General features: G+C 43.1%; 1 protein-coding gene across 2 annotated transcripts in view; it reads left to right on the top strand.

Moving 5' to 3' along the window:
- LOC139301859 (intersectin-2-like) overlaps positions 1-8,836 on the top strand; it is a 34,404-nt gene extending 25,568 nt beyond the window's left edge. Inside the window, exons 25-39 of one of the 2 annotated variants that reach the window (XM_070925340.1) lie at positions 57-181; positions 1,227-1,323; positions 1,747-1,938; positions 2,169-2,213; positions 4,884-5,005; positions 5,145-5,251; positions 5,539-5,722; positions 5,831-5,929; positions 6,020-6,187; positions 6,376-6,588; positions 6,762-6,883; positions 6,973-7,055; positions 7,145-7,228; positions 7,326-7,499; positions 8,068-8,836. In XM_070925340.1, the coding sequence (XP_070781441.1) occupies positions 57-181; positions 1,227-1,323; positions 1,747-1,938; positions 2,169-2,213; positions 4,884-5,005; positions 5,145-5,251; positions 5,539-5,722; positions 5,831-5,929; positions 6,020-6,187; positions 6,376-6,588; positions 6,762-6,883; positions 6,973-7,055; positions 7,145-7,228; positions 7,326-7,499; positions 8,068-8,219 (1,967 nt within the window). In that variant the 3' untranslated portion in view covers positions 8,220-8,836. Of the gene's footprint in view, positions 1-35; positions 182-1,226; positions 1,324-1,746; positions 1,939-2,168; positions 2,214-4,883; positions 5,006-5,144; positions 5,252-5,538; positions 5,723-5,830; positions 5,930-6,019; positions 6,188-6,375; positions 6,589-6,761; positions 6,884-6,972; positions 7,056-7,144; positions 7,229-7,325; positions 7,500-8,067 lie in introns of both variants that reach the window. The other variant, XM_070925339.1, reaches the window with a different exon arrangement.
- Positions 8,837-12,757: the final 3,921 nt, after the last annotated feature.

Below are 12,757 nucleotides of genomic sequence, written 5' to 3'. Positions count from 1 at the left end.
CTCTTGACATTTACCTGATCTAAATTCATCCTCAGCTGTTTCTGTTTGGTCAACAGAGATCGCCCAGGCAGTCACCACCTCTGTCGTCGCCCCGACGATGCATCAGCTGCGTCTGTCTCCAGGGCAACTGATCGTGGTCCTGGCCAAGAACTCCACCGGCTGGTGGCTCGGGGAGCTGCAGGTCAGTCATTAGAGCTGCAGGGGCCCTTTGAGAGTTATAGTAGTCTTTTCTTTTAAGAAAATAGGAATAAAAGAATAATGTTAGCTGTTAAACTTTAACATGTCGGTAACAAGGTTTCACTTCAGGCATTCATTTGGCTCTAAATGCTGATGTACAGTTCAAGGTCAACTGCACCTGGGAGCACTGTGTAAGCATGATTAATCCGTCATAGTTCTCTTAAAACCACAGTCAAATATTTGAATATCCACATTGCCACCCTTTCTGCCTCTGTTTGAAGGAAACTGAGAAAATGTAACTATGAAATATTTAATAATATGAAAAGTATTTAATGCTTCATCAACAGATTGTAAAGAAAAATGTGTCGCAACACAAGACACTTGGTCAGGTATCATGTACATCATGTGCTAAGCTTTCTTTTAGCACCCAAACAGTTCATACTGTAGATGTTTTTATATCTGCTCAGATGAACAACTGGTGAGAGGTGGATAGGAGGTCACCGGAGTAATAATGGGTTTGTCTATAGGTCATATATCTACAGCAATGAGAGGTCAATCCTCACTGCCTATTTTGTGCTGAGGCTGCAGCCACAGCTCTGGTTAAGCTGTCAGTGAACCGTTTGACACAGTAATGAGACAGCTGAGTCAAGTTGGCAGCAAGAGGTGGACAGTTCAGACAAATTTAAGTCAACATTGTTGCAGTACATATATTATCACAGCTTTGTCAAACTGTACAATGCTCTCAGTAATGAATATGCTGATCTTAATTTGTATTAAGCTTGGTCACGTAGAATGAAAACAGCGATCTTTCTCTCGTCATTCTGCAGACTTTATGCTGAGTTTTGGCTTGATTTATGAAGACAGTGAATATAAATCACCAGCAAAGACCCATCAGGATTCAGTATAGATTGTTGTTGTTTGCACTGCCGAGATGCTGGAGGTTCAGCCCTCTGCCCGACAAAATCGATTCATCAATTCACCTCTCGATTTAGAATTCAGAACTGAACAGCAGAGACTGATTTGCTCTCACTGGCCTCTTCTCCCTCCAGGCTCGAGGCAAGAAGCGGCAGAGAGGCTGGTTTCATTCCTCTCACGTCAAGCTCCTCGGCCCTTCCAGCAGCAAGTCCTCCCCCTCCCCTCTGCCAGGTGACGCCTGACACACTATTGTTTGCTCCCACATTTTCTTATTTGGATTGTGGTGCTGCTCCAGAGTCATTTTAAGTGGTAAACTGATAATTCAAGGCCACAAATACTTTGACAACCCTGCTTTGTACCACACTTCATGGCAATCCATCCCATTGTTCTTTCGCTTAAAACCACAAGTGTCAGTCTTATGGTGGAGCTAAATGAAAAGTCAGGGAATCATCAAAGTCAGTAGGATTCATCCTTTGGGGGCCATGATTGCACAAAATTTCATGGCAATCCATCCGATAGTTTTTGAGATATTTTAATCTGGACCAAAGTGGTGGATCGACCGACCAACATTGCCATTCCTAGAACCGCTCCACTCAGTAAACTGAAACATCTAACTACCTTTATAAAACCCCATTTGTGCCTCTGATCCCTCAGTGTGCCAAGTTATTGCAATGTACGACTACACCGCTGCCAATCGGGATGAGCTGAGCTTCTCCAAGGGTCAGCTGATCAACATCCTGGACAAGACCAACCCTGACTGGTGGAAAGGAGACGCCAGTGGGGTCATAGGCCTGCTGCCCACCAATTACGTGAAGATGACAACAGAATCAGACCCCAGCCAGCAATGTGAGTAAACCTCAAGGTTATTATTTTTTTTCTGCCTTAACAGTTTCTCTCAGAGGGACAATATTTTTCCGTCATACCATTTGAGGGGAAATCAATAATTGTGGGAGTGCTGTTGATGGGGAAAAATAACACTGGGCACCAAATAGAAACTGGTGTTTGTTTATCAGCTGTAGAAACAAACTTCTTCCATGATGCTGAAAAATCTGATTGGTTGACTTGGCTCACTCCAGGTCCAGCAGATTCCTTATCCATGTCAGAGCATGGAGAGACTGACGGTAAGCTTACAAGAGCTTCTGTCAATCACTGAGGGATTATTAGTGAACATGAACCCACTGCACTTAAAAGGCTCAATCCCCCAAATATTTTGGGTATGATACTTATTGAAATGAATGTTGTATCACACCTTCTTAAATGAAGACAAAAAGTGAAATAATTGTTGAATTTCCTTCAGTCTAAGCGCAGAGGGTTGGGCCTTTTAAATATCACTGAACTTGCTGCACCGACAAATTCAAGTCATTCAAAGAAATCGTTTTGGGAACTATGCTAATGTGCCTTCTTGCCAAGTTTGGAGGAGAAGCTCATATCTGTCTGTTAAATAAAGGTAGAGCTAGCAGGCAGTTAGCTTAGCATAAAAACTGGAAGCATGAGGAAAACGTTAGCCTGGCTATGTCCACAGGTAAAGCTAACATAAAAAGCTGCCGTCCAGGACTTCTGAAGCTGATTGGATAATGTTATATCTCATTCCCTAAATGTAACGAGGCTAGCTAGCTAGATAGGCTAGCTGTCTCTGCCTGTTTTCAGTCTTTATGCTAAGCTAAGCTAAGCGTGCCCCGGCTGTAGCTTCATATTTAGTGTACAGACACATGAGTGGTATTGATCTTCTCATCTAACTCTCGGCAATAAAAGTGAATAAGGGTATTTCCCAAAATCAACAAATCACTGGGTCACAGAACAAAATGAAACGCCCACTGTTTAGTTTAAACTGGGACATTTTTTCATCCTAATCAGTCACATTTGTGTAAATTTCACTGGGAGGTTGATGGGTAGATATAATGCATCTGTCCACTGTGTCCACTTACTACTGTGTGTACATTACACCGATCATTGCTCTATTGTGGGAAGGGTGTGATTCTACTCATGTATTCACTGCTCATTCACACATAGCTGGTCCGATGACAAGAAAAGGGCCCATTTTTAAAGCAGGAGGTGTGTGTTTTGAATTAGTATTCATAGCTTGCGTGTTCTCCTCGCAGCAGTGGATCTATGTTAACAAGAGTGAACACACTGGACGTTTAATTAGGATGAACTTGTTAAGGCTGCAGACACAAAACACAATGAAATTTTAATTCAAGTGAACATGCTCTGACTTGCACACACCCCAGAACACACAAGGTCTGCGCTTCATCAGAGAAATAAAATGTAAGAAATTACCATCATGCTCCAGCTGATGTGATTAGTAACAACATTTGCATTTCCAGAAATACATTATTAATGCACCTGCATGTATGAGTCTAGCATTAATATTAAAACTATATTAATGTCTGCTGTCTCTCCGTCTCTCCTTCATCTCACTCACCTCCCCCCTCCCGCACCTCCACTTCATCTCTCTTTTCTGTTTCCTCTGTAGGACAGTAATGCTGGCTTTCCTCTCTCCTCCTCTGTCTATTCCTCCTCCTCCTCCTCCTCCTCCTCCTCCTCTTCGTCCCCCCTTCTGTCTGATCCAATCTGAATTGCCCTGTCGCAACAGGAAGCCCAGCCGCCGGCACGAACAGCCCAGCTCTGCGCTTTCCACCTCACTCTTTTAGGACTGCGGGGTTCTGTGCTCCTTGGTTTTTGATCCCTTTTTATTTATTTATTTATTTATTTAGCTTGCTCTCTTTAATTTCCTCTCCTCCTGTCTCTTTCTCTAAGGCATTTCTTTCTCACCCTCATCCCGCTCGCTCTCCCTCTCCTCTCCTATGTTTCCCTTGATGTTTCTTTAACTAACTAATTAACGAAGGGAGCGAGGTAGAGGCAGCTAGACGTGTTTTTGTCCCTCTGATACAAAGGCATGAAATGAGTAGTTTCTCTGAAGATAAATGGAAATATGGATCACAAGAGTTTGGTTACACAGTATAATGAAAATATTATATAAATGGCATCAAACTAAAGTTATTTAGTTTTCTAAATTAAGGCTATGAATCAGTACGATAAAGAATTTCTTAACAGGGTCACTCATTCTTGCACTAACAACATTAAACCTTGTTAAAACGGACCAATGTGAAGACTCACTGTTGCTTAAATCACCAGTAACCTTGCTAGCACATTGCTCGTACTAAAACTAATTTATTGTGACTTTTATTATTCACTCCTTATGCACTCTTCCATTTATTAATGCTTCCAAGTGAGACTCATCCTATACTGAACTGTGATATCACCAGCAAAGAACAACACGCAGATATTAGCATACTGTTAAGAGTAGATTTAGAGATAATGACACCACACTGCTGACATTTGCGTCCCAACTTTTCAAGTTGCCAAGTTTGTACCTCAAAGACTTGAACTACAACTGAGTCTTCCACTGCTCTTTAGCTCAAGCATTAGCTACTTTACTCATTCACACCTATGCAATCATTTGGAATGAGCGCTCCACCGTGACAGGTGCTTTGTTTTTCTTTTAATTCAGCATCCTTTGGTAGCAGTGTTGTTAGCGTTAGCATTGCCTGGTATGTTCCTTAAGTACATGTACTGCAACTACAATGTGCCTCACTCTTGTCTGTGCATTAAATGTAAATAAAATATCATAGAACTTATAATAAAGGGAGATTTTAACATGCTGTGATGTGAGTGCTTGCTGTGTGTTTTCTCAGACACTGTACTAGTGATTGACAGGAAAGTGTTTGTGCGTGTTGCACATGCTTCTGTGTTGCATGCCCGCATGTTTGCATGTGCGCGCTCTGCTGCAGGGTGTGCTGACCTGATGACACTGGACACCATGACTCCTCAGGAGAGGAAGAGGCAGGGTTACATCCATGAGCTCATCCAAACTGAGGAGACCTATGTGGAAGACCTGGAGCTGGTTCTAGAGGTACAGAAGAACACATTTCATGGAGACTTACACAAACCCTTGTCACAGATTTTGTCCTTTCTACAGAATTTGAACCACTGGTGTTGTTTATAGAGTTAAAGGTTTCTTTCTTTCTTTCTTTCTTTCGTCTGTCTCTCAGGTCTTTCACAAGCCCATGTCTGAGTCAGGTCGTCTAACTGAAGTTGAGATGGGAGTGATCTTTGTTAACTGGAGGGAACTGATTATGTGTAACACCAAACTACTCAAGTAGGTACCACACACCCATCTGTGTGAACCATTCTGGTAAATGTTGTGACTCTTCTTCATCTTTTTTGCAACACTGAAATAGATGTTTCTGGCTACTATGTGCTAAATGGAGGAACTGCACACAGAAAAAAAGATTTAAGGGAAAATCCCACGTAAATCATCAAGATTTGACACTTCAAAAATGTTGTTTGAGTCATTGTTTTCAGTTGAGTTTTATATCTGGCTTAGCACCTACTTATGACGATGTAACAAAAATCCTGTTTTACATCATCATCCTCGTTTCCCAGGGCGCTGCGAGTCCGTAAAAAGACTGGAGGAGAGAACATGCCGGTTCAGCTGATAGGGGACCTGTTGGCTTCAGAGCTCGCGCACATGCAGCCCTACATCCGCTTCTGCTCCTGCCAGCTCAACGCCGCCGCCCTGCTGCAGAGCAAAACCCACAACCAGCCTGACTTTAAAGACTTCCTCAAGGTACAAGTTGCAGATGAAGATAGATAGAAACAAAGGCACGCATGGTTCTGTTAGATGCAACAGAATATAAATCTCTCTCTCTCTCACTGTCTGCCTCCTCTCGAGCAGAAGATAGCCACTAACTACCGCTGTAAAGGAATGCCACTGTCCAGCTTCCTCCTGAAGCCCATGCAGAGGATCACTCGCTACCCTCTACTCATAAAGAATGTATGTGGATTATTTTTTTTTTTTGCCAATATTCAAGTGATTCCATGTCTCTCTCTAACCTGTCTGCTTTTCCTCCTCCTGGTCGGTCAGATCCTGGAGCACACCCCTGATGGTCATGCAGATCGCGGCCCACTGAGGGAAGCTCTGGAGCGAGCGGAGGAGCTGTGCTCTCAGGTCAACGAGGGAGTCCGGGAGAAGGAGAACTCAGACCGGCTGGAGTGGATACAGAGCCACGTCCAGTGTGAGGGACCTATAGAGGTAAACGCATTCAGGCACGACTTATATCAATGTACATCAAACCCTCTTCAAGGCATTTTATGGTGGGTGCCCCCGTGTTAGATTCTGCTGGATTGTTCGAGGAAGGGAAGCATTTTTCTCACTAAAGCACTCACTGTACTACACCTGTCCTCAGTCAGGCCTTACTCTCTTCCCTGTTCCTCTTTCAGCACTTGGTCTTCAACTCGCTGACCAATTGCCTCGGGCCTCGCAAGCTGCTCCACAGCGGTCGGCTTCACAAAACCAAAAGCAGCAGGGAGCTGTGGGCTTTCCTCTTCAACGATTTCCTCCTCCTCACACACAGCGCCAAACCCTTCTCCTCCTCGGGACCAGACAAGCTATTCAGCCTCAAGACCAACATCCAGCTGAAGATGTACAAAACAGTAAGCAAGAGGCTAGGTACTCTTCTTAGACAGGAATATAAATACCTTTGTGGTGTTAAAGTCCTGCTTGCGTTGATTATTTATGAAAGAGTGCACAGGTGAAGTCTATAAACAGTATTTCTTATCGTTTTCCTTCTCTGTCCATATGTGATTCATCACATTTTCTTCTCCAGCCACTGTTTCTCAATGAGGTTTTGGTGAAAATGCCAGCCGACCCGTCCAGTGATGAGCCGCTCTTCCACGTCTCGCACATCGATCGCGTCTACACTCTCAAAACTGACACCTTGAATGAGAGGTACGCATGCACATGTATACCTTGTCGAGCTTCATCATCAAGCCGATCGTACCATGTTAAAACGACTGATGTATTTATTGTGTCGGTAGGACAACGTGGGTCCAGAAGATCAAAGCAGCATCTGAACATTTCATAGAGACGGAGAAGAAAAAGAGAGAGAAGGCTTACCAAGGTAAACACAGGCACAGTCGTCCACACATTATTCAGAATCTGTAATGGAGTGTTGTAGGCCTACATCTAATGGTGGTGTGTTTGTTTTAGCACGTTCCCTAAAGTCCAGCGGTATCGGCCGACTGCTGGTAACTGTCACTGAAGCCCAGGAGCTCAAAGCCTGTAAACCCAACGGTAAGGCCTTGTGCCCTGTGTCCATCCACATCAATTCACAGTCCAGTCTTCATTTTTACATTTCTAATTTTAATTTTAATATATCATTTCTCTCCAGGTAAGAGTAATCCGTACTGTGAGCTGACGATGGGCGCTCAGTGCTACACCTCCCGACCGATCAGCGACACTCTGAATCCAAAGTGGAACTTCAACTGCCAGTTCTTCATCAAAGACCTGTACCAGGACGTCCTGTGTATCACTGTGTTTGAGAAAGACCAGTTCTCCCCAGATGGTGAGTGGATGAGAGGGACACACACAGAACACAAAACACAGAGATGCTCACACAAAACAGAATGGATTATTAGGCTTTTTGTCCAATTTGTCCCGCCTGTAGAGAATGAAGGCAATCGCTGGTGGCATGCCAGGTTCTGATGTCTGCCTTTGGCTTTGTTTTTTAAAGCGACAGACCTTTCTACTATTGTTTGGTGTATACTGCTGTCCCTTTTATCTGTGTTCTGTCTTTGTGTCATTACTGGGTTATTATTAGCTTATCACATACAGTATATATCTCTATTGGTGTATATGTCGGCCAACATGCAACAAGACGTTTCAGCACAGAAATGCCAAATATACTATTTGTATGTTAGAGGTAATTTAGAAACAATGTCACATTACATATTTTGTCCATCAGAGAGCACTGATTGGTTCATTTTTAAACTATGTGTGTCCCACTCAGTTTGTATCTTGTCCACAGTTCTTTAATAGTTGTAAAAAGATTATCGGTATTAGCCACAAAAGTCCAGTATCAAAGCGTGTTATTCGTTTTAGCAACACCAAAATATGTTTTCTGCCTCTTTTAGATTTCCTGGGTCGCACTGAAGTTCCCGTGGCAACTATAAAGAAAGAGATGGAGAGCAAAGGTGCTGCAAACCGTCGCCTACTACTGCACGAGGTCCCTACTGGAGAAGTTTGGGTCAAACTAGATCTACAGCTTTATGAGCCAACCAAATGAGGGCAACACACACACACACACACACACACCACTTAATTTTATAGCAATGAAGACAAGACATTGCATAAGCATAAACACACACGTCTAAACAGTGCCTATTTGTAGCAGCGCAAGCGTTGCCATGAAAAACTTCAATTTTACAGTCACTGCCTTGTCCTGCCCTGAGCCACCAGACATATTTAAGTGACCTCGAACAGAACGGGAAGGAGACCTTGCCAAAAATGTACAATGACAAACGGATTAAATGTCCTCAATAGTAATGCATTGTGCAAAAAGGGTGTTCTTGTTATCAAAAAACAGCTAAAATGTGAATATAATTGCCAATATTTTCATGTGCACTACTTGGAAATGCAATTATACAAACATGCCGTAAAATGAAACCAATTAGATGTGCTAAGTAGTTTTGAACAGAATACTATTTGACTCTTAAAGGAAGAACACAGCCTGTCTAACATGTCTTCATTTGTTCAAGACATACTGCACATTGCCACACATATCCTTGTTAATGTAATACATTTCAAATGTTGCACACTACTGTACAATGTAATGTCAAAGGTTAACCCTATGGTGTAACTATGGGGTGTCTTAAGTATGCCATTAAATCCTGAAAATGTCAATGTTGTTTCCTGTAGTCCTACACAATAACCCTTTCAAGTGTCGCACCTGGGAAAACTGTGAGGAAGTTAGAAGGGAACAGGGGAGAAGATTCATGGTAAATATGGATTTTATTTGGATGTGGGATGTAAACTTGCTCCACATCTGGAGAGCCAGCAGCCGGTCTGATGGCACCTTCCATCTGGTGTGGCAGTTGCTCTGATGTGGTATGGTATGGTGTCGAGCCTGGATGAGACACATTTGCACGATGTTACTCTGCACATTATACTTATTTCAACTTAGCTGCAATCCTTAAGTGGCGTTGTGATGCAGCCTTATAGAAAAATATGGTTTAAAAATATAACTTATTCTCATAATACTGTATATTTGTACCTGCTGGACTTCCTTCCTTCAGTCTCATTCTCCGTTGGAGTTGTTCTGGATGCAGAGACTGGATAATTAGATGAGGTCCGCACAAGTATGTCGGCCTGAGACGTCACAGACTCACTAAGAGGACGGTCACTCTGAGGTAGCTTGTATTTACATGCTAAGATAGAAAGGATATAGGTTCCGAATGTGAAGAGTGATAAAAAATGTGATCATTGATTTGGGTTGAAGCAGAAGTTACAAGTGACAGTCATGGGATAATTATCAATGCCAAACTACTGTTTAGCATTTAGCTAAAATGCTAAACTAATGTAACAGTAACGCACGTGGAGAAGAGTCATAAAATCAGTGAATTGGCTCCATAATATGCCTTATATAGGAATACTTATCTTAGGATTGCTAATATAAGCTAACATTAGCCACCATACATTACTGGTAACACCAGACCAAGTGAGGCTGTAGCAGCAAAACCTCTGAGTGTACTGAACTGAGCAACGGTGTGTTTTATTGCTCATGAATACAATGTTTCTTTTGTAAAAGGAAGAATGTGGTTTTTCTTCTTTTAAAAGTTACATGGTCTCACTTCAATTCCCCCAAATTTAAAAAGGAAATTCCACTGTGGATATCTCAGCTCAAACTCAAAGCAAAGCATTCATGTAGGTATTAACATTTCCTTTTGGTTAAGACAGGAAAATACCCAGATACCTGCATCACAAGTACGGGCTGCTTTCTTTTCCTTCAGTCTTTCATGTAACTGAAGGTACAGTGGGTCCTTTAAGTCTGCTGTACTGAGCTAGGGATAAAGCAGTGAAAATACAGTCAGTAACAGACACTCTTACTTATACTTCAATATGTCCAAAGCTGTTTTTTTATATATATTAAGTGAAATATTCACAGTCACAAAAAACTCAAGTAGTGTGGTGTTTTGATGTTGAGAAGAAAGGGGTTGTATTCCTTTAGATCAAAACCCTGAAGATTGAAGACATTACAGCAGTTGGAGTAAGTTACATAATTACACATCTCTCGTCGTTTGTCTGCTTTTTGTAATAAAAAAAAAAAACATGATACAGAATGACAAAGACAACAACTGGGGGTTCACCATTCAGACTGAATGGTGAGCTCAGTCTCACCTTGTTGTTGCAGTGATGGAGGTTGCGACTGTATAAGCTCTGGTGCCTCTTGGCCTCCACAGGGCCACAGCTGGACACATGTTCCTCCACTCTCCTCTGGAGGGGAAACCATACTCGCTCAGTCCAGCGCTTGTGCAGCAGTTCCCTCCTCCTCAGTTCTGCTACATCCCGTTGGCTGAGAAAACTTTCCAACTCCTCCATGAAGACAGATGTTAACCAACATGAGAGTTACAGAACACAAAGGTCAATATTTTGCCTTGTGATTCAAAGCCTTTTGGCACATACTGCCAGCATCTTACCTTCATAAAACCATTTTGTGTACCCAGTAAAGGTTGGATTATTTCTTTCGCCCATTGCTTTTCAGCCTCCATCTTTGCCTAAATAGCAATACAAGCAGTAAGAAAACAATTCTTCCCATCTGTCTGTGCGGGTGTGAGTGTGGTTGAGTGCAATACCTGCAGTCGTCTGAGGGAGGTGGGAGAGAGCCTGTCCTGTCTGGTGGCCGGCTGTGGCCCAGAGGGTGAGGCCTCATCCCTTTTCCTCGCTCTTACACAGTTACCGGTGCTCCCCGTCCTCGCACTTGGCTGAGGCGGACTCTTCCTGCTCTCTGTAGCGTCCCTCACATCCGCCATGCACTCCTGAAACACCAGTAGGGTCAATTCTTTGGTCACTCACTGTACACCTTCATAAAAGCTCTGCTGCTCCATTAATCACGCTGGAGATAACAGCAAATATAGAGTAGGATCACAATGTACACAAATAAACCTGAATTTAAAAATGCTAAAAACACTTTTTTTAAAAAACATAAATTGCAGAGCTACATGTGAACTGTGGACTAACCCCACACATTCAGACAAGCACTGTAAACCTCTGCCAGGGCTGGCCTGGGTACACATACTGTACCTATACAGCCTCCCTGACATTAAAAGACCAGGGATACATTATTAGTTGGCAAGAGTTCACTGTTTCTGTCTGGCTGTGAGGAGGAAAAAGTACAGAGTAAGTGAGTGTGCAAGAGAGAAAGCTGTCTTTATCTTAAAAGTGTCCTTGATTTTCAGAGCCACAAGGAAACCCGCTCCTTCCTTAATAACTACTGGAGTGCTGTGGAGCTGTCACTTACACTCATTGTTCTTTAATTGCCAGAAATTAACTTATTATCTTAATGAATGTGAAGCAGGGTGGTATACTGAAAAAGTATTTTTTTTTTTTTTACCTCTGATTTCAACAGGCTGACAGGAAAAGGTGTGTGGAAGGTGATCACACCACTGGCTGTGTTTTTCTTCTTGGGGTTCATCCCTAAATCATGCGAAAAAAACAGTTTTGAGCCATCAGTGACAACTTGCTTATAGGCTACTGGCCCCGATAAACCTGAACCTAGAGTTAGTAGTCTTCATTAGCTACCACAGGCTGAATACATTACTCAGTGCTGGAGCTGTATTGCATCTAATCTAAATGAGTGTCTTCTAATCAAGACTTTACCAGCCCGTATCACCACAGCAATGTTGTGGTTTCTTACCTTTGTTGACTTGAGGACGTTTTAGGTCAGAGGTTCATGAGAAAAACAGCAAGAATTTACCAAAACGTCCTCGGTTTTGGGTCCTACGTTTGTTGTAAAAAAGTAGCGACTGCTGACTTTCTGTCTCCCTCTCACACTAGCTTCAGGTTTCAAGAGAGGCAGTAAGATAGAGAGAGAGAGAGAAAAGGGGGAGAGGCCTCCTCCTCCAGGTGTCCTACCGTCTGAAGGTTTTCCGTTGCCATGACACCGGCGCACAAGCGAGCAAAGACGTCCTCAGGAGTCACGCACGCGGCGTTCCCCGCGAGACGAGGACCTCAGCTCTGTGCAGTGTTTCTCCAGTGTCCCGGCTGTTATGTGGCAAACTGTATCGGTACAGGTGTGAGAGCTGAGGACACGTTTGGCCAAATACTGAAATTATTACATTATTATTATTATTATTAATATATTATTAATATCTATTTTAAGCGAGGTGGTTGTTCCCACCTCTGACACTCACGTGTGTCTGGACAAAGTCTGGAGTTTATCCACCCCAGGTAGTAGACTGTAAACCCATGATAGGCTATATTTGTACAGACCAGGGACCAAGGTGTCCTCTCTCAGGTATAGAAACAATCTGTTGATCGGGGCCGTCGAAAGAGTTCAGGAGTGAGGGAGGGGAACGATTAAAACCTGCAAAAGCCTGATAGGACTGTGCAGGAGGGACAAACTGCACGTTTTAAATCATCTAAACTATTTGGTTCTGAGGCAAAGAAGTCCATTCCTGAAGAGCTTGTCTCGGCTGTGAGACTCTGTGAGGTGCAGTGGGTCACAGAGTTGTAGTCTGCTGCTCTTAATGCGCCTGTTGACACATCAGGTGTCACTTTCAAGGCGTTCCGCGGAGGCTGCAACGCTGCCGACACCTGCGGAGAATG

The sequence above is a fragment of the Enoplosus armatus genome, chromosome 19 (genome assembly GCF_043641665.1).
Source record: "Enoplosus armatus isolate fEnoArm2 chromosome 19, fEnoArm2.hap1, whole genome shotgun sequence".
Taxonomy (NCBI): domain Eukaryota; kingdom Metazoa; phylum Chordata; class Actinopteri; order Centrarchiformes; family Enoplosidae; genus Enoplosus; species Enoplosus armatus.
Note: the sequence above shows the minus strand (reverse complement) of the source record. Positions and strands in the feature narration are given on the sequence as shown.